This window comes from Rhipicephalus sanguineus, chromosome 1, assembly GCF_013339695.2.
Source record: "Rhipicephalus sanguineus isolate Rsan-2018 chromosome 1, BIME_Rsan_1.4, whole genome shotgun sequence".
NCBI classification, from domain to species: Eukaryota; Metazoa; Arthropoda; class Arachnida; order Ixodida; family Ixodidae; genus Rhipicephalus; species Rhipicephalus sanguineus.
Window position 1 is genome coordinate 123,075,468 of NC_051176.1, and position 21,986 is coordinate 123,097,453.

Consider the following 21,986-nt stretch of genomic DNA (forward strand, 5'->3'; position numbering starts at 1 on the left):
TATAAGTTACACTGGTACTGCAATGCTAAATGCCTATTTGCACATAATATTGTACCAAGTTAGTCAACTGCTATAAGTTTTGGGCAAAGACCATAAATCAGAATAACTTATTACAATAAAACTTAATTACTAGCCTAGGACTACTATTTCATTAAGTGTATAAGGTCACTGAAGAAGACATTGACCATAATACTGATCTCGAAGAATTTTTCTAAAAGCCTCCAATTAAGCGCTAGGGAGGGAAAATTTACATAATATGCACACATTGCCAAAACCTTACCATTACTTTTCCAAGCAGCAAATGTGAGATACTGGGTTAGCAGAAAGTGACTGCACCTATGTAATACCTCTGCTACATGAGCAAGCTCAACGTCATTTTGAGCACACGTACTTCACACCACTAGTGTAGTTTGCAAGCTGTCGTACAAGAATTTTTAGTGACACTCACTGCACAATGCACTCTCACGCAAGTGTGTTCAGCCAACTCACAGCCTTGGTAGTAATGTTAAAACAAAGTAATACTGAAAGTAGAGTCGGTAGTATTTTAAACTATCATTTTTGTTATTGGGAATGTTCTATAATGAAACATACTCCCATATATAGTACTACAAAAAGTAATATATTTTTGCTCTTAGGCTGTTTATGGTCACAGCTGCCAGGGGTGTGCCATCATCCATGCTGTGTAGTGGCCACAATGTTTAAACCTGAGCGACTGCTCTCATTTGTACCACGGCTCGTGATGATTGACGACGTTAATGTGATTGCAATGATATACTTCATATGTACTTAGGTTCATTTTAAGTACAGTTTATAGCTATAGTGCACTATTGGTATTTAGCAAACACTGCCTATAAACATTATGATTCATCTATCACCATCAGGATCACTTCAAAAGGACACATTTCTTGTGTAGCAGTGTGCCGCCAAACTGACGCTAAATTTTCCTATGGGAGAGGGTTATAACTTTCATTCAATGGGCAGAGCAAAGAATCAGTATGGAATGTAATATAATGACATTAATTTAAAGTTCTGTATTACCCGTAATGTACAGTAATTACTATGAGCACATTGAAATACTAATATCAGTGCCAGGTTGCTGAATGTACAGGAATTGTTACCATAAGGCATAGCTTATAATTATGTAAACCGTTCATTGTTTTGTGGACAATGTAAGCTGTATCACTTGATATGCTCTTCGTACATAAAAACAGGTCTTTCTTTCCGAACCTGTGTGTCCCATTAAAAGTTGTTCTTTCTTTTGATTGCTTTTTAGTTTCTCAAACAGGTTATAAAAAGAAAAAAACAGTCATTTGTATTTCCTAAAAAAGGGTGCTCACTCGACAGCTGGAGCTCCAATATGCTACACAGAACCAATAAAAACAGTCAACTAAGAGTGAATCTTGCAGAATCATCTTTTTTTTTTACCTCATTCATGTTTAGCAAAATAAATTGATTCTCATGATGTTCAAATGCAATACATTTTCTTCAATTCGGTGTTCACTCTTATGGATAAAGGCCAACTGCATTTCCTCATAACCAAATATACAAAACAAGTACTTGTAGAGTGCATGGTAAATGGTCTGCCTTGGATGTGTCAGTCATACTTCTCCATCTTAAGACATTATGAAAAAAGCCTTGCATCAAGCCTTTTAGCAAATATAAACCTTTTATTTTGTCATATCACAAGAGCAACTGTTTTGATCTATCATAACAAAAAAGAACTTGAGTGTACTTTGACCAACTGTTTATGTAGTCCCCTAGTGCTTTCATTACCTAGGATGAACTAGTATGTGGTAAACTGAACAATTCATTAATGGGGTCATGAAGCACCCCTTGGGCTTGTTAAAAAAACATGAACGGCTCTGCCAAATATTACAGTCGTGCGCGCCGCGTAAAGACCACAAGCGGAGCGCGAAGTTGCCGTTTCCCCAGGCACCCTCTTTTCAAACAGAGGCCGGTTCTCACTCTCGTCGGTGGGTGGCGTGTCTGCACGTCGACGTCGCGGATCTGCCAGTTTACGTCGCAAGAGACATAGCATGCTTATGGGCCGATAGCCGACGTAAATCGAGAGCGGCGTTCGGATCAGATGCGCTTCTTGCCACGGGGTGCCGCCACTTGCCGGCGCCCGACTGTACATGGTACATGGTAGCCGCACTCGCGCACGCGAATCACAGCGGGAGAGTGATCGCGTTTCATGACGCACGCTGACGTAACTTCTTTCCCCCGTGCCATCCCTCCCCGTGTAGCTTCCAGTGCGCTCGTCGGCACGAGAAAAGAGAGAAAGCGCTGACAGCGCGCGCCAAACCCCCGCAACTCCGCTCATTCTTGACGGATTCGAGAAATTTCTGCGGCAATCGATTCCGATACTGAGGTCATTAGATCATTACTTGGAAAAGTGGTTCATGACCCCTTTAACTTAAGTAGATAACTTACCAATTAAAATAGTTACATTTTTATCAGTTATCATACATAGTTTTAGTTGTATGAGACACACAAATAGCATTTGATCGCAAAAAATGATGATCTCTTCATGAGTCAATATCTAAAGAATTCAGAAAAAGAGTATCACCACAAAAAAATATAAAAATAAAAAGATTATCACAAACAAAATACTAATGGTGTATGTGTTGCACTATGAAAGTACATCTCCACATTCTTCCATAAAAAATAGCAGCACTGTCAATCTGCTAGTGTAAGTGAACAAAGCTTTAGATTTTTGCAAACAGAGAATAATCAAACAAACAAATAAGTGGACAGACACAAGCAAAACAAGAAGAGAAAAAAGATATGGTACACTTAATAAAGGTACACTAAAATAAATTGTAGAAAACATTTTCACCAATCTAACAGCACAGAATGAAGGCACTAGTTAATATTGCGTGCCCATTTTCACAACCATAGACATGGCATTGTAGGTTTAACAAAATTCAAGGTCTGCCACCGCAGTGGTATCCCGTTGATACGATTCTGCACAATAAGTTTTTGGCCTAATATGTTTTTCTTTACTCCCAGCCAACATCCCTTGGAAATAATGCCTTTTTATGCATTTAATACGCTCACCTTTTCGCCCAAAATTGAATAATATGACTGTGAAAGTGGATCTTGACCGGTATAGCTAGCTATTGTACGTTTATTCTTCAGTATACCGGCTCAAACTGCATTCTAACAAGCCCCAATCAGCACGTTGCACGGCCGCTGAGGCCGCAGAAGTGTCGGTTTTGTGGCAAAAAGATCCCTGCCAGGTGTGGCCGTTGCGTCCAATGATTCTTCTGCAGCATTTTTTTTTTCACCTTTCATCAGAATTTACTCCTGGATGTTGAAGAGAAGGAAATGCTGGGCAAAATGACCAGCTGCTTCAATATTGCTCAATAAAAATGAGTTGCTGATGGAGTATTCATATTTTCCTCTTTTTTTAAACCTCTTTGGCTAATATAATTTTTGTATAATACGTTTAATTTTCCGGTTCCCGTGAAAAACGTATCAACGAGACTCCACTGCATATGTTCTTGCTAGTGCAGCTTAACCATTTCATGTACAAAATGACACAATGCACTGCCTTATAGTACATGTTCATATAGCTGTGTCCAATAAAATACAACGAAAAGGATTAGATCAATAAGTGGCCTCAAACTTACAAATATTCTGCAAAGAATTGTTATTTTTTGCTCTTGCTCAGCATTCAATATGCATTAGACTGTTTTGCCTGCTCTGGAGAAACAAGGAGTCGCATGTTTTTTGGCCAAGAAATTATGCCTCCCCGTAAATTGCTTCCAGGTTAAGAAAAAACAAACAAACAATACGTCAAGTCTCATTGAAAACTGATTTAGGAACCTGATGTAGAGCACTGACAAAGCATTTCCACAGTAGTTCCTCATTACCACTTCAAATCATTGTTAAAACATAAAACTGCCATTAGTAGCAATCATTAGACTAGGTGTGAGAACTTTCTCAGCAGAAATGCACTGATATGTGCATACCCTTCTATTGCAAAGCAAAGTGTGAGACTGGTCTAATTAGTATTCTATTACAATATGCACAGCACACAAAGAGACCAAAGGACACAAAAAGAGGGTCAAAGATTCAAAATATGCTTACTAGCCAAGAGTAACACAATTATGAAATGTGGACACAGGTTCTACTAATTTGCTTCTCTTCCATCAATTTGTGGAATGATTATGTCTTCAGCGATCTTTATCATCAGTATTGAGCGCACTACTTGTTAGTGCACCACTACTGGGCCAATAATAACTTGTTTCACATAGGATGTTAGCCTTGGTTTTGTTCCGAAATACGTTGGAAGTCTTGAATACTATGTCTGTTTTGAGGTTTCTACTAGCGTTGATTTTAAACAATACTTTGGCTCATGTGCTTGCTCTCAAACAATACAGTACATTGCTTAAACAATGCCTTGCAAGCAATACCTCGTGTTTCTTTTTTCTCCAAAATACACTTAGAGAAACCTTGAAAACATTTAACATTTTCCTCCAAAGAACTTTTCAAACACCTCATGAACAAATAAATCACTATGCTGTAGAGTGTGAGGCACAAGGCTTGTTGTTGATGCTATGTGGCACTAAAAGTGCGCGAAGAGACACAATGACTTATCGACTATATCCCCCGCTCAGACTAAGCTGTACATGAGTATATATTTTCTGGCCTGCAAGTCATCAATGGCATTGTCACAGAAAAACAAACAGTGAGAAAGAAGACGCAAAGTTATTTCAGAGCATTTTCAAAGCTTGTCATGCAACCAAGGTAGCTGCAACCACAGTCTATGAAGAAATAGATTTCATTGTCATGCAACATGAAGAACAATACTATTTCTGGCATTCGCTGCAACTAGCACTTACATGTCTCTGGCTTTTCTTCATACACAGCATCCTGGCCAGGTGCCAGAGAGTTGCGTCGTGTGCCCATCCCATTGATGCTGACTACATCATCCCTCCTGAAGAGGGCAGAGATTTCCTCAAAAGTTCTGTTCTTCGTCTCTGGAACTTTTTTGTACGTGAATGTCCAGAAGAAGCCCAGCAGCACAGTAAATGGCAGGAAAGTGTAGTTTCCAAGAGCCACCTGCAGGTCAAACAAAAGCAGTCGGCCTTGCATGAAGAAGACTTCATCAAAACAGCTATATAATGTAAAGTGATCTTAGGGACTTGCAAGCGAAACTGTACAGGTTACAAAGATATAGAGTATAGAACGGTTCGTGGTTAACAGCTATGTGGTAATACACGAATACACAGCTGATGAATTCAACAACTTCAATGTTTAAAAGAAAAAAAAAATTTTTTTTTGAGCAACAATCGCCTAATGTGGAGTTAATAATGCAGAAAAATATACAAAGAAAAAAAGTTGTACAAAACTGCAGGACCTCATAAAATCTGCGTTTATTTGTGAAACTTAATTCCGTGTTTTCGAGCCGAAACCACAACCTGATTATGAGGCATGCTGTAGTGGAGAAATCGGATTAGTTTTGACCATCTGTGGTCCTCCAGCATGCACTTGACATATAATATATACATGGGCACCTTTTGGTTTCATCTTCATTAAAATGCAGCCGCAGCAGCTGCGATTTTATCCCTCGATTGCCAGAGCTGCTAAGCCACCATGGACAATAAAACATTTTATCTTGCACTGCAATACGTTTCTTGACCTCTAAGTTTGGTTAATAGTGATATTTTAATAGCAATATTGTATGTTTGTTTTACGAAACCGTGAAGCAACAAACTTCAACTAAAACTAGTGATTATATACCAGCCGCGGCCTGTCCCTAGTGTGAACGTTCTGAGTGCTAGTACCGCCTGCGAGCAAAGAGTAGCCAGCAGTGCTGGCCAGATGTCTTCACTGTTGCATTTCTTGACTGGAAGCACAGTGGCCTACACTTAACTAGTGACCAATGGAAGTGCACTGGAAGCTATACAGGGAGGGATGGCACGTGGGAAAGAAGTGTGCACGATGAAATGCAATCGCTCTCTCCTGCTGCGATTCCTGTGTACGCTAGTGTGGCTATTCTGTAATGTTAGCAGACTATGGGGCGCAGCGCCAGCATGTGGCGGCGCCCCGTCTATACATACTTTGTCACTCGTAATATCAGTCACACAAGTTTCCTACTGCTTGCAAAGCATAACTTCAAACACCTGAATTGCAGGTTGAATCCTGCCACTGAACAAACAACAAGCATATTTCCTTTTCTTTTGGCTTCCAGCTATACAGTGGCAGAGGATATCCAGTATAAACAGGACACAAGATCACTGATGAAAAGCCAAAAAATGCTATTTCACTTAAAATACATACCTGCATTGGGGGGAAAATGAGGCTCACAATGAAGTTGGCTGACCAGTTAATGAGGACACCTATGCTCATGGCAGCTGGCCGAGGCCCCTGGGAGAATAGCTCGGCCATGAGCATCCAAGGAATAGTTCCTGTTCAGGGGGAAATGAAAAGAGCACAAGTGGAAGCTGACAGGCTTAAGAGCAAAGCTGAAACCGCTTGTGGCATTTTTTTCCATATGGACGTGAGCATATGGTGCCAAGCTACCGGGCACATTCTTGAACAAGGTAGCCAATTAATCATGCAAGTAAACGGTCAAAAATTGCGTACACTACTGCCACGTGGCCACTTTGTGTGGCAACAAGTCTGAATAGGCTTTGAAATGTGTGATGCCCTAGATACTGCCAAGCAGGCGCTACCGCTAGTGGTGTCACAAGTAGGGTCACCATTGAGGTCACATGCACATGTGCAAACCAGTCAAGTTCAATTTATCCAGCAAGGGCCGATTTCAGCACCAAAGTAACAAAAGTTCGATCGTGAAGAAATGCATGGGCACTGGCCACAGCCCCCAATCAAGATTGATAAACCAAAAAAGAAAAAGTAAAAAAAGGGGGATTAACAGAAATCCACTTAAATCTCTTCATTTCTTTCTGTCTTATTTTCTTTTTTTTTAACCCCTTCACACATTGGTGGAAGCGCAGGACAGAAATAATCAAAGTAGTACATCCGTTTTGTTTTATTTTTTTTTTTATGTTTTCATGACTGCACAGTTGACAACTTTGGTGATCTCTTGCTCTGCTGCCCCTACACCCAAAAGACTTTCAGTGAATGATAAAAAAAAAATGTTTCACTGCACAATTTTTCGGATGTATGTATGTGTGACATAGTACTGGTGTGACAGCTTCATTTGTGATGCTGCAACTGGGAGAATTGAGCACTGGCACGCTTGACTGAGGAACACCATGCTAATAGAACAATCTGGTAATGGGTGATTGCAGCATGTGTTTCTCCCACGCTGCGTGTATCACACACTCAGTTCACAGGAAAGGCTAGTATGCTAAGCTTTGGCCATCTTGTGCACCTGCATTGCAGTGCACTGTGCAAGTGCACTTATTAAATTTCGCCCACACAATGCCCTTAGCAATTAAACATTAGGTATGTTCTGTTCCAATATTCCCATCAGTAAGAGAAAAAAAGTGTGCAGCATGTGTTATTAAACAAGGCGGAAACTTTGGCTACTTCTTAGAACCATCCATGCCAATCATAGCATTGGAGATCGGTTACCTTAAAGCTGTTATGTAATTGCTAGGGAATTTCTCAGAACACGTTGTTACTTGGAATATGTTGGATATTTTTTCTGTGAAGGATTTTTTTCCCCAAAAAAGTTGGGCTATGAAGTTGGAGGTGCAACTTGGTAGCCTTGGTGTAACTTGGTATAGTTGGAGGACGGCTTTACGTTGTCTACACAGCATTAAGCTGCACAACACACTCGATTACAATAACCTGACTGTCCTATGTGCCTAGCTTTGACAGAATTGCACCAAAGTATGAAGTCAAGTACAATTAAAGTGATGAACATTTAATAATTGCCAGAAATGTAGGGGAAAAATCAATCACGAGGTTTGATAACTACAACTAAAGCGTTCAGTGGCAATGTTTCCAGATATCTTCATTTTAAATGTTTTCCTGTTCGCTAATGGACAAATGTTTTTTCACCACAAGTGCCTGGTATGTAATTGCCATCACTGCCAACCATTGACAGCTCTCATTCTACGCCTAGAAACCACTGTCACGTAAATGACAAATTAATAAGTATAGAGAAAGCACATGGCACACTTAAAAAACAATCATGCTTGTTGCATCATGAGAAAAGAATGCTATTGCAAGGGTAACAATACAAAACGACGGCAATCTTAGAAGATGCTACAAGAGCTAAAGGCATGAATAAGGCTGCAAGTTTGTTTAATCAGTAAAATTATTGATGCTGTGATGGTTAGTTTTTTTGTGTTTGTTTGTTTACACATTTTGCTGTGCGTGTCAATTACCATTATTCTGTTGCCTTTTTCTATTCCTTCTGCTGTAACTTTAAAGTGCCCACTCTTTTCATAGCAATCATTTTAGTGTTTATAAGCTAGGTGCTGACCAATTGAATTAGTAGTCCTAAATTTATACATGGCATCATTAATGAAGTAACTGTAAGATGACTCACCTGGACCAATTGCAAAAAAGACTACAAAGCACAAAGTGCTCACTACACTCATGTAAGTGATCCAATGGTACAAGAACTGCAAAAGAGAAGGCAAACAGTAATCTTTAGGACTTGCTGCACCGAAAAAGAACTCATGAAAATAAATGGTGGCGACTCTAGCACAGTCATATGAGCGGACAAAACCGATTCCTTCAACAAAATGCTGCTCGCTGCATGTTGAACATAAAACGGAAATGCAAATGAACGCAGTTCACAAATGTTCACAAACTATGCAACACAACCAGGCTATCCAAAGAACAAAGGAGTCACACGATGACTGAAGACTTGAATTGATTATGTGCACATTCTCCACAACACACACTCAAAGCTAATGTATTTTAGTGCAACAGAAGTTACGCTGACGAAATTGAGTTTGCTTCATTTATCTGCCCCTTCATCCTTTCCATTACACCGTCACCATTTCACCATAGTCACTTCTTATCCGACCATCGATGACACACCACCTTTTCACCCCAACTTCCCTCTGGCCGTGTGCTAAAAAAATTGAACCTTCTCCATTACCCCAATCGAGGAGTGAAACCATGCCGCTGCAGCACGGTGCAAATAGGTGCAAGATACGTTAACAATTACGCTATCACACAGCTTTTGTGCTTGGTACTTTGCACAATGTTTTGTGTAAATTGCAGGTGAACAGTCATGGCAGCTGTGCATGCATTTTGGTAGCAACAAAAGCCAATACCTTCCCACCGCATAGTAGTGCACAATAAAGAAGACATTTACAGCACTGCTTTCAGCACAGCAGCCACTTTCGGTGTGTATTTCACAAAAACAGCTCCTCACTGTCTTGGTTGTCATTCAACAAAGTGCTATCATGTACTGTTATCATCTGAGTCTATGTCACCACTAGAGACCGGATTTTAGGCATATGCCTATTTTGTTCCTTGTGCTCCTATCGCACCACTTTGATATAGGAGCATGAATTAGAGGCTACGGAGGGCTTTTATGGTGCCTATAAATGCCCATTTTTGGCATTCGTGCCTAAATGTCTATTTTCAAAACTGGCACCTATATGAACGCTATTTAACTTTCAAGTTTCCCTTCCCGGTGCAGCTTTAACCCGTTATTCATGTTCCCGCGCAACATTCACTGCTCGGAACTCTATGGAATTCAAAAACAATCGCTAGCAGCAGTGAAATGGGGCGTGCCGGCGAGCATACGCCACCGCGCTGACATGGCGCGAGCGGTTGGCGAATGCGAAATTTTTAAGAGTAGTCAGGGGAGAGAAGAGCAGAAGAAGAAAGAAAAATGTGATGTGCATGCGGCTTTACATAGTTTGTAATTTACTTTTTAAAGTGTTCACCCACCGCCAGGGGAGAAACTGCTTTTACGTGATTCGACCCGGCCAACAGGAAGAATTCCTTAATTCCTTCTGGCCTTTCAGCGATCTAGATGTCTGCTCCTGCTCTACCCTTCTCCGTCATGCCGAAAAGAAAGGCACATAGGAGCGTGTTGATTCGACAGTGGACACTTGACTCACCATGCTACAGAATAAGCGGAGAAATTATGTCCTGCAAAGCGTGACGGACAAAGGACAATTGCATGGCTACACTCAACTTGTTGGTGCCTGTGCACACCTTAACCAATAACATTTTTTTTCCTGTCGTAAATAGAGGTCGCGCACGTCTTTCTTCGAAATTATTTGCATTTATGTAAAAATTTATTGTGCCTATATTTACAATATTGGAGGCCTAAAACGCTGTTTTGACAGCCTATTTTTGGTGCCTTAAAAGCCATTTTTTAGAGTCTAAAAATCTGGCCTCTAGTCATCACGGTCTTCAAGCTGCCACTGTCATTGTGCCATGGTTGTTCTTGTTATGTTACCATTATCATACCATTATTTTCACCTCATTACATCATTACATTAGCTTCACTGAATACCGTGGGACTTTCTAGAGGATAGCAGAAGTTTTACACTAAGCTTCGCAGAAGGTCAGGGGAGTAAGTGTTGCTGCAGTCAACAAGTTCAGACTGGATCAATAACTAAAGCCTAACAACATTTTATGCACAAATATAGGCAGCAACAGCAGTGCTTCTCTTATGCATAAAGCTACCAATCGCGGTGCTGGCACTTTGCAGGGAAAAGAAGCATGCAGTGGCTAAAATGAGACACTGTAACGTCCTGGTTCTGCTATCAGACGAAGTGGCCTCACCTTGACCAGCAGGGAGATAGTGATGAAGATGCTGAAGATGAACATGCCCCCCAGGCCGTACAAGTGCAGTGTACGTCGTCCCGCTCGGTCCATCAGTGGAATGGAGACTAGTGTCATGACTACCATGACCACACCAACTCCTATGGTGGCAAACTTGGCAGTGCTCGGTGGCAGGTTAGCAGCCTCAAACAGTCGCACAGAGTAGTAGAACACCTGAGAAAAACGAATACGATAATGTGACTTCAGCTATAGCTCCTAAGAAAACAGTCAAAACCTATATTTGCCAACATTTGTACAAGAACCGTCCACTGACCCGCTGTGCCAGTGCAGCGGCTAAGGTGTTATGTTGCTAATAAGCTCAAGGCCGTAGGTTCAATTCCCGGCCATGGTGACCACACCTTGATGGGAGCAAAATGCAAAAACAGCTGCTTATTTAGACACACGGTGCACGTTGAAGAACCCCTGGAGGTCTGAATTATTCTGGAGTCCCTCAACGCAGTGTGGCTCATATCCTGGTTTTCGAAAGTAAAACCCCACAATTAAAAAAACAAAAAAGAAAACACTCCACCATAATGAAGCAGTTACACCTGTGTCCACAACATTTCTGTGTGATCAGTGAACACAATAAAACCTTGTTATATTCCTGATTGTTAGATTTTCCTGGCTCTTACACTCCAAAATGCCAGTTCCATTTAGTTCCCATAGGCCCAGGTCATCCATATTACCTTCCCAATTTTTAAGTTTCCCTTTTCAACTGTTATGTCCAAAAAGTGTGATGGCACTTATGTTGGCCAGTACATGTTGCCACTGAAAACAGTCACAGCGTTGAGGGTGCAATGCCATCTTTACAAGGAACAGCAGATACTTCTTAGCCAGGAGGCTAACTGCTGACCCATGTGACTGTGTCACCCTTCACTTTTGCTATCCACTTGCATTCCTGCTATCTGACCAATAAACATAATGGTTGTCACAGTGTCCTCTGTCCTGTCACCTTTCCTTTACAGTTTTGCATACTAAGACAGAATTTCCCTGTCCTAAAAAATTTTTACCAGATGTCAGGTTTCAAGAGGCAACAAATCATGATCCAATGACTGAAATTTCAGTTTATTTCCATCCCAAGATGCAACAAACATCAATCCCACCAGTGGTTTGCCAAATCCTTGGTTTGCGACTTTAACTGAGCTATGACCCCACAGGTGAGCATCATTTCTATAAGTGCATTATGCATTTCTATAAGTGCATTTTTATAAGTCATTATGAGCATAACATAATGTTAACAGAACAAAGATGAGCAGCTGGCATGCATAAAAATATCGGTAGCATGTCGTTATTGCCATGAAGCTAGGCTTTTTCAAATATTAGATGTTTCCAAATATTCAATCGAATATTATATCCTATATTCGTTTGGTCTCTTAGAATGACAAGTTTTGAAAGTAATCAAAATAAACAATGTACATGTCTTGCATCTCACTAGCCTGAAAAAGTTGTTTCACTGCAATACTGGTTGCACTGCCGTGAAACCATTCTTTTTGCGGTGCAGTGAAACAAACGTTTCAGGCAGAATTAGCGCAGCAGCAAGCTGTGAAGCCGAACCTTAAGGGGAAGTTTGCCTATTAACGCAATATCATTAAAGAGCTCGTTACGAAGTAATTCCGGTGTCAGCATCTTTGGTAGCGAGCGAAAAATCAGCATTGTCCATGAGCAAGAATTCGAGGCAGATGCAAATAAAGAAATAAAAAATCTTCGGTTTGAGTGGGACCGGGGATTTGAACTTGCAACCCCACTCTCCGTGGCACGATGCTCTTAGCCGCTCGGCCACCATGCATGCGTCCTCTAGCATACAATGATGAGCTATTTATATACACCATTCAGCTTTGGTGGTAGGCACATCTCGGAGGTTCTTCAGCGGCTTGACTATCACCTGCGAGATGGCGCAAAGGGCCCACAGGGAGGGCTTTTAAACAGCATTGCCCCAACGTGTGGCCGTGTTTCATCGCCTCACATGCACGGCTATTGGAGCCGGAGGGCGTCCACACTGTGGCTGTTCTTGTGGCACAATTTGGGTCTCCCCCGAGAAACGAAGCTAGGTTAGCGATTAGAAAGGCGACACAAACACGGTCTGATTACGTTATCACGTTCTACTCTTGAAAGCGAAGCTCAAGCGTCCTCCAAGTTTGTACCTACACTTCGATTTATTTATGAAAATTTTCAGGTTGAGTTATAGTCAACCCCTGATATATCGAACTCGCAAAAAAACGCCTGTCGGTTCGATATAGGGCATAATTCGATGTAAGCCTGCTAAAGAATTCGACGTCATAAATTCATGTACCATTTATAAAAGCACTTTATTGACGAAGCTAGCTTAGTTGCGCTTGAAATAGTCTTCCATTTTTTCTGTTTCAGCAACTTCGCTGCCTACGACAGCACACATTTCTCAACATGGTCTAAAGAGTCGGAGCAGGCGAGGCCGCAACCTTCCACATTCACGCAAGAGCACCAGACTAGTGAGAGCACCAATGACCTCTGAGGATGTGGGCAAATGATCATCGTCGCTTTGATCATTGTGCCCGCTTTCACTTGTGCTCGGTATGATGTCGGCAATGTAGTCTTCCGTTTTCGAGCTCACCCGTGGTCGCGACATCATCATCTGCACTCACAAACTCGTCGACCGTTGATCCGTCAACAGCTTCCGGAAATTTCGACAACTCGCTCCAAACTTCGGCAACACCGGCAATGGCTTCGTTGCACTCGTCAGAATTTTCAGTCATCACCGGGCACATGGAAGCCGGCACGTCTGAAGCACTTTCGGAGGGTTTCGTCTGGAACGTCTGCCCAGGATCCACCCAGCATAGAAAGGGCACCGAGCAAGTCAATCTTGAGCTCCCTGCCGACACGAAGGTTTAGCAGCAGTCTCTCTACCAGGCGCTTTCGATAGCCGGCTTCCAGCGAGCGTATTACGCCTTGATCTAGGGGTTGCAAAACTGACGTGGGATTTGGAGGACGTGGTATTTAGAGGTCACCGGAAGTGACAGTGCATTCCGAAGGCAGCGCGGCGACTTGCTTTTGCCTATAACTAGGGGCCGAAGCTTTTTTGATCCGTCCAAATTGGTTGCCAACGTCACGGATACACGGGCCTTGTTCACTTTGCTGCCGTGAGATTTGTCACCCCGACACACAAATGTCCTATTTGGAAGCATTTGCCAAAACAGAGCGGTTTTGTTGGCACTGAAGATATCGCAGGGTTCATATCTTGCTGTAATGTCGGGCCAGTTTTCTTGCATCCATTTGTTCAAACTGTCTAAGTCCACAGCTCGGCTTTCACCAGTAACCGCTTTGCCGACAATCTCCTGCCTTTCTTTGAACCACTGTAGCCAATCGGAGCCCCCTTGAAAATCCTCCCTGCCAAGGAGAAAAACCATGTCCTTTGCTTTTTGTTCGATCATGGGGCCGGACACGGGGAGGTTGCGCGACCGAACGTCGACAAACCACTTGTACACGGCTGCCCCGACGTCTTCATACACGGCCGTGCGTACGCGTCGGGTGCCACGGGCACCGGGTCTTTTGTCCGCTTTATCCCTAATCTCCGCCTTATTCTTCAAGATCGTGCCGAGAGTGCTCCTCGAAATCTTGTACACTGCCGCGACGTCCAACTTCTTTTCACCACGTTCGACTCGATTTATAATTTCGAGCTTCACAGCAAAAGGCAAATTCTGCCGCTTCACGCTAGCCATCACGGCACAGGCGCACGGTGCTAAGCACAATGAACGAGAAATGCAGGGAGATAACTTGCACGACCCACGCTGCCCACGCGTTCGCACGACAAGAGTACAAGAGGCCCTGATTGGCTGTCTCAGCAAGCTCTGTGGGAGGGTCAGGATCATTTTTTGCACGAGGGTGACGGCGGCTCGACTGACGCGGCGCGGTCACGGTAGGGAGAGAGGTCGTGCGCTGCCAGGTTAAACCACTTTTGGAGTGAGCGATGGGGAAAAGCGCCAGTTTCCCCACCGCTACGAGGGAAAGCCAACTTCCGGGGGCACTTTTGTCCCGCTTGACGTTCCGATATATCGGGAGTCGCTGCTATTCTTGTTCGATGTAACTGTAATTTTCGCTATACATTCTCACTGTAACTATACCGTGTTCAAAAGTTGTTCGATATACAGGATAATTTGATGTAAACGGGTTCGATATAGTTGGGTTCGACTATATGCAAATTATGGTAAATTTTAAAACTTAGCACCCAGACCTCCAAATCTATCAGACAAAAAATAGCTGCATGCAGTTACGTTTCAGACACTGTGTTTGACAAATTTTACAGCTATATACGTGTCTAATATCATTAAAAATGGTGGTTGTGAAGATAGTGCCATTCAGCTGGGTCATACACCACATTCTCACCCTTGCTGATATGGCCGTTTTTCAGCTTCTTGAGAGCTATACAGCCACTGTGAACAGATCTGCATCAACGCGGCACTAACCTCAAGTTTTGGTGGCAGACCTGAGTTTGAACATAAAGGACGTTTGTGTATTTCCCTAGCCTTTTTGACATTGTATGGTGCCAATTTCGCAACAAAAAGCACATCCCATGAATCTCATTGTTGCAAAATTCAAGTGAACGTCTGTGTAGTATATTTCGTACTAAATACCCAACACACTAAACAACAATCCAGAAAAAATATTGGTTATTGTCAGTTACACAAACGTGTGCTATGTACACAATATAATTATTGCGAAAATAAATGTCTTGAGCCAACCATTTATTTCTTATCCCTACATTCCTTCCGCAAATACTTGCATAACAGTTGCTCCCAAAGAGACACAAGTGCTGAGGAGGAGGATCGGCAGAGAGTAAAATTGATTATATATTATGAAAACAAAAGGAGATTACTTACAGCTATAATGCCAGAGAGTTGCTGTGAGAGATGCATCAACACTCCAATCAGCAATGGTAGCTGGAGTGACCGAGTCGTGATCACTTGCATCATAGTTACCTAAAAAGAAATATGTGATCGCGTAAGGCAGATATTCACTGCTATGCCATTACGTTCAATAACCATAGCCTTGTTCCTGATTGCTATTTATGCAGGGTACATTTCTGGCACAACTGAAATAAGTATGCCATGCTTTCATCCAAAAAAGTAACAGAATGGTCCACATACTTTAGCTTCCTGCTGTTGAGCTTGCTCCTCCGTTTTCATCTCCTCAATGTCATCTTCAACCATATTTGAGCATCTCAGCTTTTGTAGAGCTGTGGGTGAAAAAAAAAAAAATTAACAATTGTGTTAGCTTTAATCACAAAGTCTATTGTCCATATATCTAAAGTCCATATATCTATTGCTAGCGTTCCCAGATTTCATCTTGCGACGTCCAGGAACGGAAGTGACAGACTTTTTAGCGGCACACGTGCAGTTACAGTAAAACCTCGGTGATACGATCACGGCTCATACGAATTTTTCTGTGGTCCCGGCCAAGGCCCATTAGCCTGCAATGTATTGGAGTACGGTTGTTGCGAACTGATTTGCACCCCGCGACGTTTGATAGAAACGTACGCTGGAGCACAGGTACGGACAGGTGCTGCCCGCGCTGTCGCAGAAGACGCGGCAGTCACGCGCGGGCGCGGGCATGCGCGCTGGCAACCATCAACTGTGCGTCATTGCCTCCGAGATAGTGCGCGCGAACCTTGGAGGCCTTTATGCGCCTTCGCGTTTAGATTACCAATGACGCTGACGTCGCGCTTTTTTTTTGCTACGCGTTGACGCGTGCTCCTGTGCTCGAGGCAGCAGCGCCTTTGTACTGCGTTAACACGTGCCTGCCACGTCGATGCAAGCCATGTCCCCGCGATCAGACGTTCTATGCAACAAGACTGAAACTTGGGCTGCGGGTCCATCATGAAGTCCCATGAAACATGGATGAAGACCCCAAGAGACGAAGCGGACGGTCTTCGCGAAGGAGCTTGGCCTCTATCTAACGTGGGCAAAGCGCTTCTTAAATTAAGTCTTTTTCGCTGCAGTACTCTGCTGTCATGCAGAAAAGCGTAGTAAGATTAGGAAGGGGTTACTAGCGGTCACGGGGCGCAACACATCTGGTTCATTAATTACACAAGCGCGCGTGCAGCGTATATTTACGAGTACAAGTATGATCGTATTTGACGTCTAAAAACTTTACTGGCAATCATTCAGAGCTGTTCATGACGTCGCTGCAGCCCTGAGAGACACGTATGCCAACACGTATGCCAACTTTCCATTGTCGCATACTAATTTTCCATGTTTTCTGGAGATACGAATTTCGGATGATACAAATATTTTTGCAAACCCCGCGAGATTCGTATCGCTGAGGTTTTACTGTATTACTGAACATTGCTTTAATTATGTGCTGTGCTACGCTTGAAACGAGCGATCAGCAGCGTTTTTGGAACAGATGACGTCCACCGATGAATTGCCGCCACACTATCTTGCTACCGATTGGCCTAGACGTTATGAGCCTCTGCAGAGAGTGCATTTTGCGGTCTAGCTGATTTGCACAACAGAAGCTGCATCGGCACCATGCATGTCATCGTGGCTTACTTGGGACGCATGCGCATGTGCTGTTTATTCAGCGGAATAATTCTTGGTCCGTGGCTGTGACCTTAGCAGCCCCAAGATCAAGATGCACATGTTTTGACGCGCCGACGGTGCAATTGCCGGGGACAGACACCCCCCAAACCTGAGACTCTGGTGCAGTTTGGTGCAATTTTCATTGATATTATCAGAATGGCACAGTAAATCCAATTTGGCACACTTTGGAGCAGCAGTGCAATCACTGCATGCAGCTGATCTCACTATATACTTCATGAGCAATTGTCATAAGTCAGAATATTGCTTTATAGCCATGCTGGGGCAAAAGTCCCCACGCTTATTAACAACATCTGCACTCTCATTATATTCATAAGTTATAACATCTGAGAGGTCTCAATATGAGAGAAATTATGCATAAAAATATGCATGCTCTATGAAGAGACACCCAGATTCAACGCCAAAAAAACTCACATGATGGTTTAGCCCTATTAGTGATTGTAGAAAGTAAAACGATAGCGAACACTTACCTTCTCGAGCTAAAGACTCTTGCTGTTTTGAAATGAGCAAATATCGTGGACTTTCTGGGCAGAAAGGCAGCAGCACTAACTGCAACACAGCTGGAATGACTGCAATTGCTGTTTTTTGGGAAAAGCCAGAAAACGAAAAAGTCAACAGGGACAATAACTTAAGACAATGTGCATCAATCAGACTGGTTGTGTGCAAGTTGTCATTACATCACTGCTAAACAATTTTTTTGAAATCCATGCAAGAAACAATTATCCCAGCTTACTTTAATGAATATTTCAGTGATTTTGTTGCCAAAGAGAACATTCAAACCAGATTAATTCTTTTCAGCTCACATAACAACTGACAATACAAAACCTACTGCTAGTCATAAGTGCACACAAGCCACTACTTGCACCTTATTTTCTATTCTTTTAGGGTGCAACAGGCCATGTATACTTTTTCAATTGCTCAATTTTTTAATTCAAGAAGATAAAAAGCATGGTGGTCTGCACTAAAAGTGCATAAAGGCATCAGCGACTTCAATTACAGGAAAAACAGCTGCAGACGACTGTGCTACTGATCTGGAAAGACATCATTTGTTCAAAAAGCAAGTGCAGTTTAAATCACCATCTGACTGAGCTTTTCAAAATTCATTTTTTGATAAAATAGATGAGTGACTTCAGGTGAGGTTTTATTCAAAAAGTACCCCAGCAGGACATTACGAACTTTTTACAGTAAGTTTAAAAACCAAATGGTGTGATAAGCACACATGAAGCGACTAACATGGCCTGCATTTTCTTTTATATGTCGTTTACTTATTATGTTTTTATTGCTTTAAAAGCTTGCAAGCATTTGTACTGCATGACAAACAAGTGTTTATACTTCTGCCAGGTCTTATATCAGGCCTATTTCTCACAGAAAAATGTTACAATAATGTTCAATTCTCCTGCTTCACCAAACAATGCTCACCCATATACTGAAATTCTGCCACCTACAACTTAAACATATCCCCATGAGGTCCTCTGAATTAATGAAAAGAGTGCTGCCTGACAAACACTTCTGTTAACAATACCTCTTGGCTGTTTGAATGTGCTTATTTCTGTGTGTTTAACTTGCATGGAAATAATATGAGCAACTGCTAACTCATGCACGTATTCGTACATTTGACATTGGCTAAATCGATTCCAGTAGTGCGTTACAAAAAGGCATACAAGGTCATCCGCACTTAGGGGGAAACAAGCATGAGAGAACTACTTTCATGGGGTTTTGTTGTGACCACTGAATTTGATAGGATTTGCATGGTGTGAGCTCTTTACCTAGGACAATTCACTGCAAAAAAAGCCACGTGTCGGCCACTTTGCTGTACTCTGCACAGGCAGAAATGTCTTTATTTCTGCTCGCGTTACAACAAAGTAAAATATGCTATACCAACAAGCCCGTACAGTCACACATGGGAATGCCTGTGCCTCTTTGGGTAAATGGTGGGCAACTGGTAACAGCATGGTTTTGAACATACTACATGCTACCACAGCTGAGGCGGGCATTCAACGATGAAAAGTGAGGTGGAGAGGCTTGTAATCGATCACTTGCTATTCTGATAGTGCGCAAAGCCTCTCTTGATGCTGCCTCTGCAGTTTTCCTTGCATGATTGCCAGTGTTATGTATCACCCTGCATAAAGTGCTGAATGTATGACGACACCCAGCAGAAAATACCATTCTGTTTGCCACTTCATCAATTCACAGCATGTCGTATGCATGACGAGTGTCTTCATGAGCCACTCACCTCAATTTGCCTATTAAACTTAGAGATATCAACCCTGCTAAGTCCCAACTTTTCTATCAGCAGAGTGGAAGAAGCAACACAGTTGACTAAGACTTTTCTTCCTCTATAGTCAGTACCGTATGTACCGTATTTACTCGAATCTAAGCCCATGTTTTTTTCGAAAAAACTATGTGCGATAGGGGGGGGGGGGAGGTGTCGGCTTCGATTCGAGTACAGTGATTAAGCTTTTTTTTTTCCTGGCCTTGCGAATTTCGGGGGTGGGCTTAGAATCGGGGTCGGCCGAGATTCGAGTAAATACGGTAGTTCATGTTAACATTTACGTGTGTCAGCACAACATCACATTTTGCCACTCAGCGAAACTTCACCAGTGGGATGTAAAGGGGAACTTGCATTCCTATAGCAGCATAATACAGTAGAACCCCGCTGATACGTTTTTGAAGGGACCGTAGGAAATAAACGTAAGAGACGGGAAACGTAAGAGCCGAAAATCAGGAAAAACGGCAAAATATTTAGTGGTACAGAATTTTATTTCAATTCTTACGAGCAGCACGAAAATTGGCGCGCTCAGCCGCGATCTAGTCGATGGATAGAAACACGGAGCTTAGGACGGCCTCATCCACAGAAATGTAATCAACGTATGTGATTTTTTTAACACCAACAGCTGTAGGTATGAAAGAACTAAGCACACGCAATCACGATCGGCGCGGCGAGTCCGACCGCGAACCGCACGCACGACCATGCGAGCTCCAACCAGCTCGAACTCCTCCCGTTCTCCGACAAATAACGATGATGATGAGTCTACGCCAACGCGATGGCAGAAGTGAATGCCAATCTCGAAGGCCTTGCTTTCGCAAGCAATTACGTCATACACGCCATGTTTGTGCAATGCAAATCTCAGAGGCTATGCTTTTGTCAATAGTAAATGCCAATCTCGAAGGCCTTGCTTACGCGAGCAGTTACGTCATAGACGCCATGTTTGCAATTTGAATCTCGAAGGCCATGCTTTTGTTTGCATCAATTGAAAGATTCTGTTGTTTGCGCCTCTCATGCGGCTAATATTACGGTCAAACGAGGCCAAGCTGCGTGAAAATGCGCCATGGCCGCTTTCTTTGGTAGTCACTCGGTCGGCTCCGGGCGCACTTCGCGACGTATCATACGGGAACGGTCCGACAGTTACGACGTAACAGCGGTGTTCCCAATACATTGTATCCTATGGGAGCTATGCCGGGACCGGCGGGAAACGACGTAACAGCCGGGAAAACGCAGCAATGAGGAACGTAACAGCGGGGTTCTACTGTATATGCTTGTGACGGCAATATATGCTTGTGACTTAATGCTTGTGACTGCAAATGAATGGATTGTCTGAGGAGTAGAACACACACTAAGTCACGGAAGACACAGAGAGACCAGACATAAAAGGAAAAGCAGGGACCCAATAAATTATCTGAAGGTGTTCAAAGGCAAACACAGAGGAAGTGAATGCAAGAACTGCTCACCGAGCAGGTATGGCCATCCTTCTTCTGTGCCTAAGATGACTTCAATACCTAAGATCTGAGAAAGCAGCATCCCCACTGTGACTCCTACTTGACTGACAGTGCCTGCAAGCCAATGAAGAAAGAGAGACACAGAACAAAATCATTTTAACAACCATGTTAAAAGGATAAGCAAACAGCTCAAAGACCAGCATTAAGAAAGCAAAGCAAACACGCACAGTACTGTCAAATATGCGATGTGCTTCCACCGCACAGAAAAAAAAGGCAAAGCAAAATGAAGAATGAAACTACAATGTAATAAAATTATAATCCTTTTCTACGTACCTCACCATGACACGAATGGCACAAAAAAGAACTAATAACCAGTTGCTTAGACTACGAGCAAAGCAAAGAAATGGAAGTAATAAACTTCAACGTGCCAGTTCGGATAAAAGCTGTTTTTAGAGCGCGAACACAAGAAAACCTTAGTCTGAATGAATAGCCAGAATGCAGATCTTATTTTTGATTGACAGCATTTACAGAAGAAAGGCTCATTGTGTATTTTTAATAACAAATTAAGAGCCTTTCAAAAATTGTGCATTGTTTAACAATGAGGCATAATTCCATTTTACAGTTCTAAACACCTCACAAGTAACTTGCCTCTGTCATCTTGACTACAGCAGCTAGCCAAAACTAATTTCAGACAAAATTATTCAGTTCAGCTGTGCAAAATGATTTATCCCATTCAATCAGCACAAACAATCAATCAAGTGCTCAAGTTCTTGGTGCATATTCATTTGTATTCTTGCTAGAACACCAATATGTCCACCTGCCTTTCTGGAAAACTCAAATTGTCTGGTAGTTGAGTGTACTTAATTATGAAACATGAAGTAAAGTAAAAATCGGTTCTCCTTTCGAAGCATGGTATTGAATACAATATGCGAGTCAGTTAATTTCAAATTGCGCAGGAAAGAAGTTTTACATTAA

The 21,986-nt window shown here is 42.5% G+C and overlaps 1 protein-coding gene across 4 annotated transcripts in view; it reads right to left on the reverse strand.

Moving 5' to 3' along the window:
* The window catches only part of LOC119397175 (glucose transporter type 1), a 106,893-nt gene that overhangs the window by 21,962 nt on the left and 62,945 nt on the right, over positions 1–21,986 (reverse strand). For all 4 annotated transcript variants that reach the window (XM_037664615.2, XM_037664628.2, XM_037664635.2 and 1 more), the window contains exons 7-14: positions 21,024–21,125; positions 17,765–17,872; positions 15,843–15,931; positions 15,576–15,674; positions 10,687–10,899; positions 8,477–8,552; positions 6,292–6,419; positions 4,851–5,070 (exon numbers count right to left, since the gene is read on the reverse strand). In XM_037664615.2, coding sequence (XP_037520543.1) covers positions 4,851–5,070; positions 6,292–6,419; positions 8,477–8,552; positions 10,687–10,899; positions 15,576–15,674; positions 15,843–15,931; positions 17,765–17,872; positions 21,024–21,125 — 1,035 coding nt within the window. The remainder of the gene's footprint in view (positions 1–4,850; positions 5,071–6,291; positions 6,420–8,476; positions 8,553–10,686; positions 10,900–15,575; positions 15,675–15,842; positions 15,932–17,764; positions 17,873–21,023; positions 21,126–21,986) is intronic.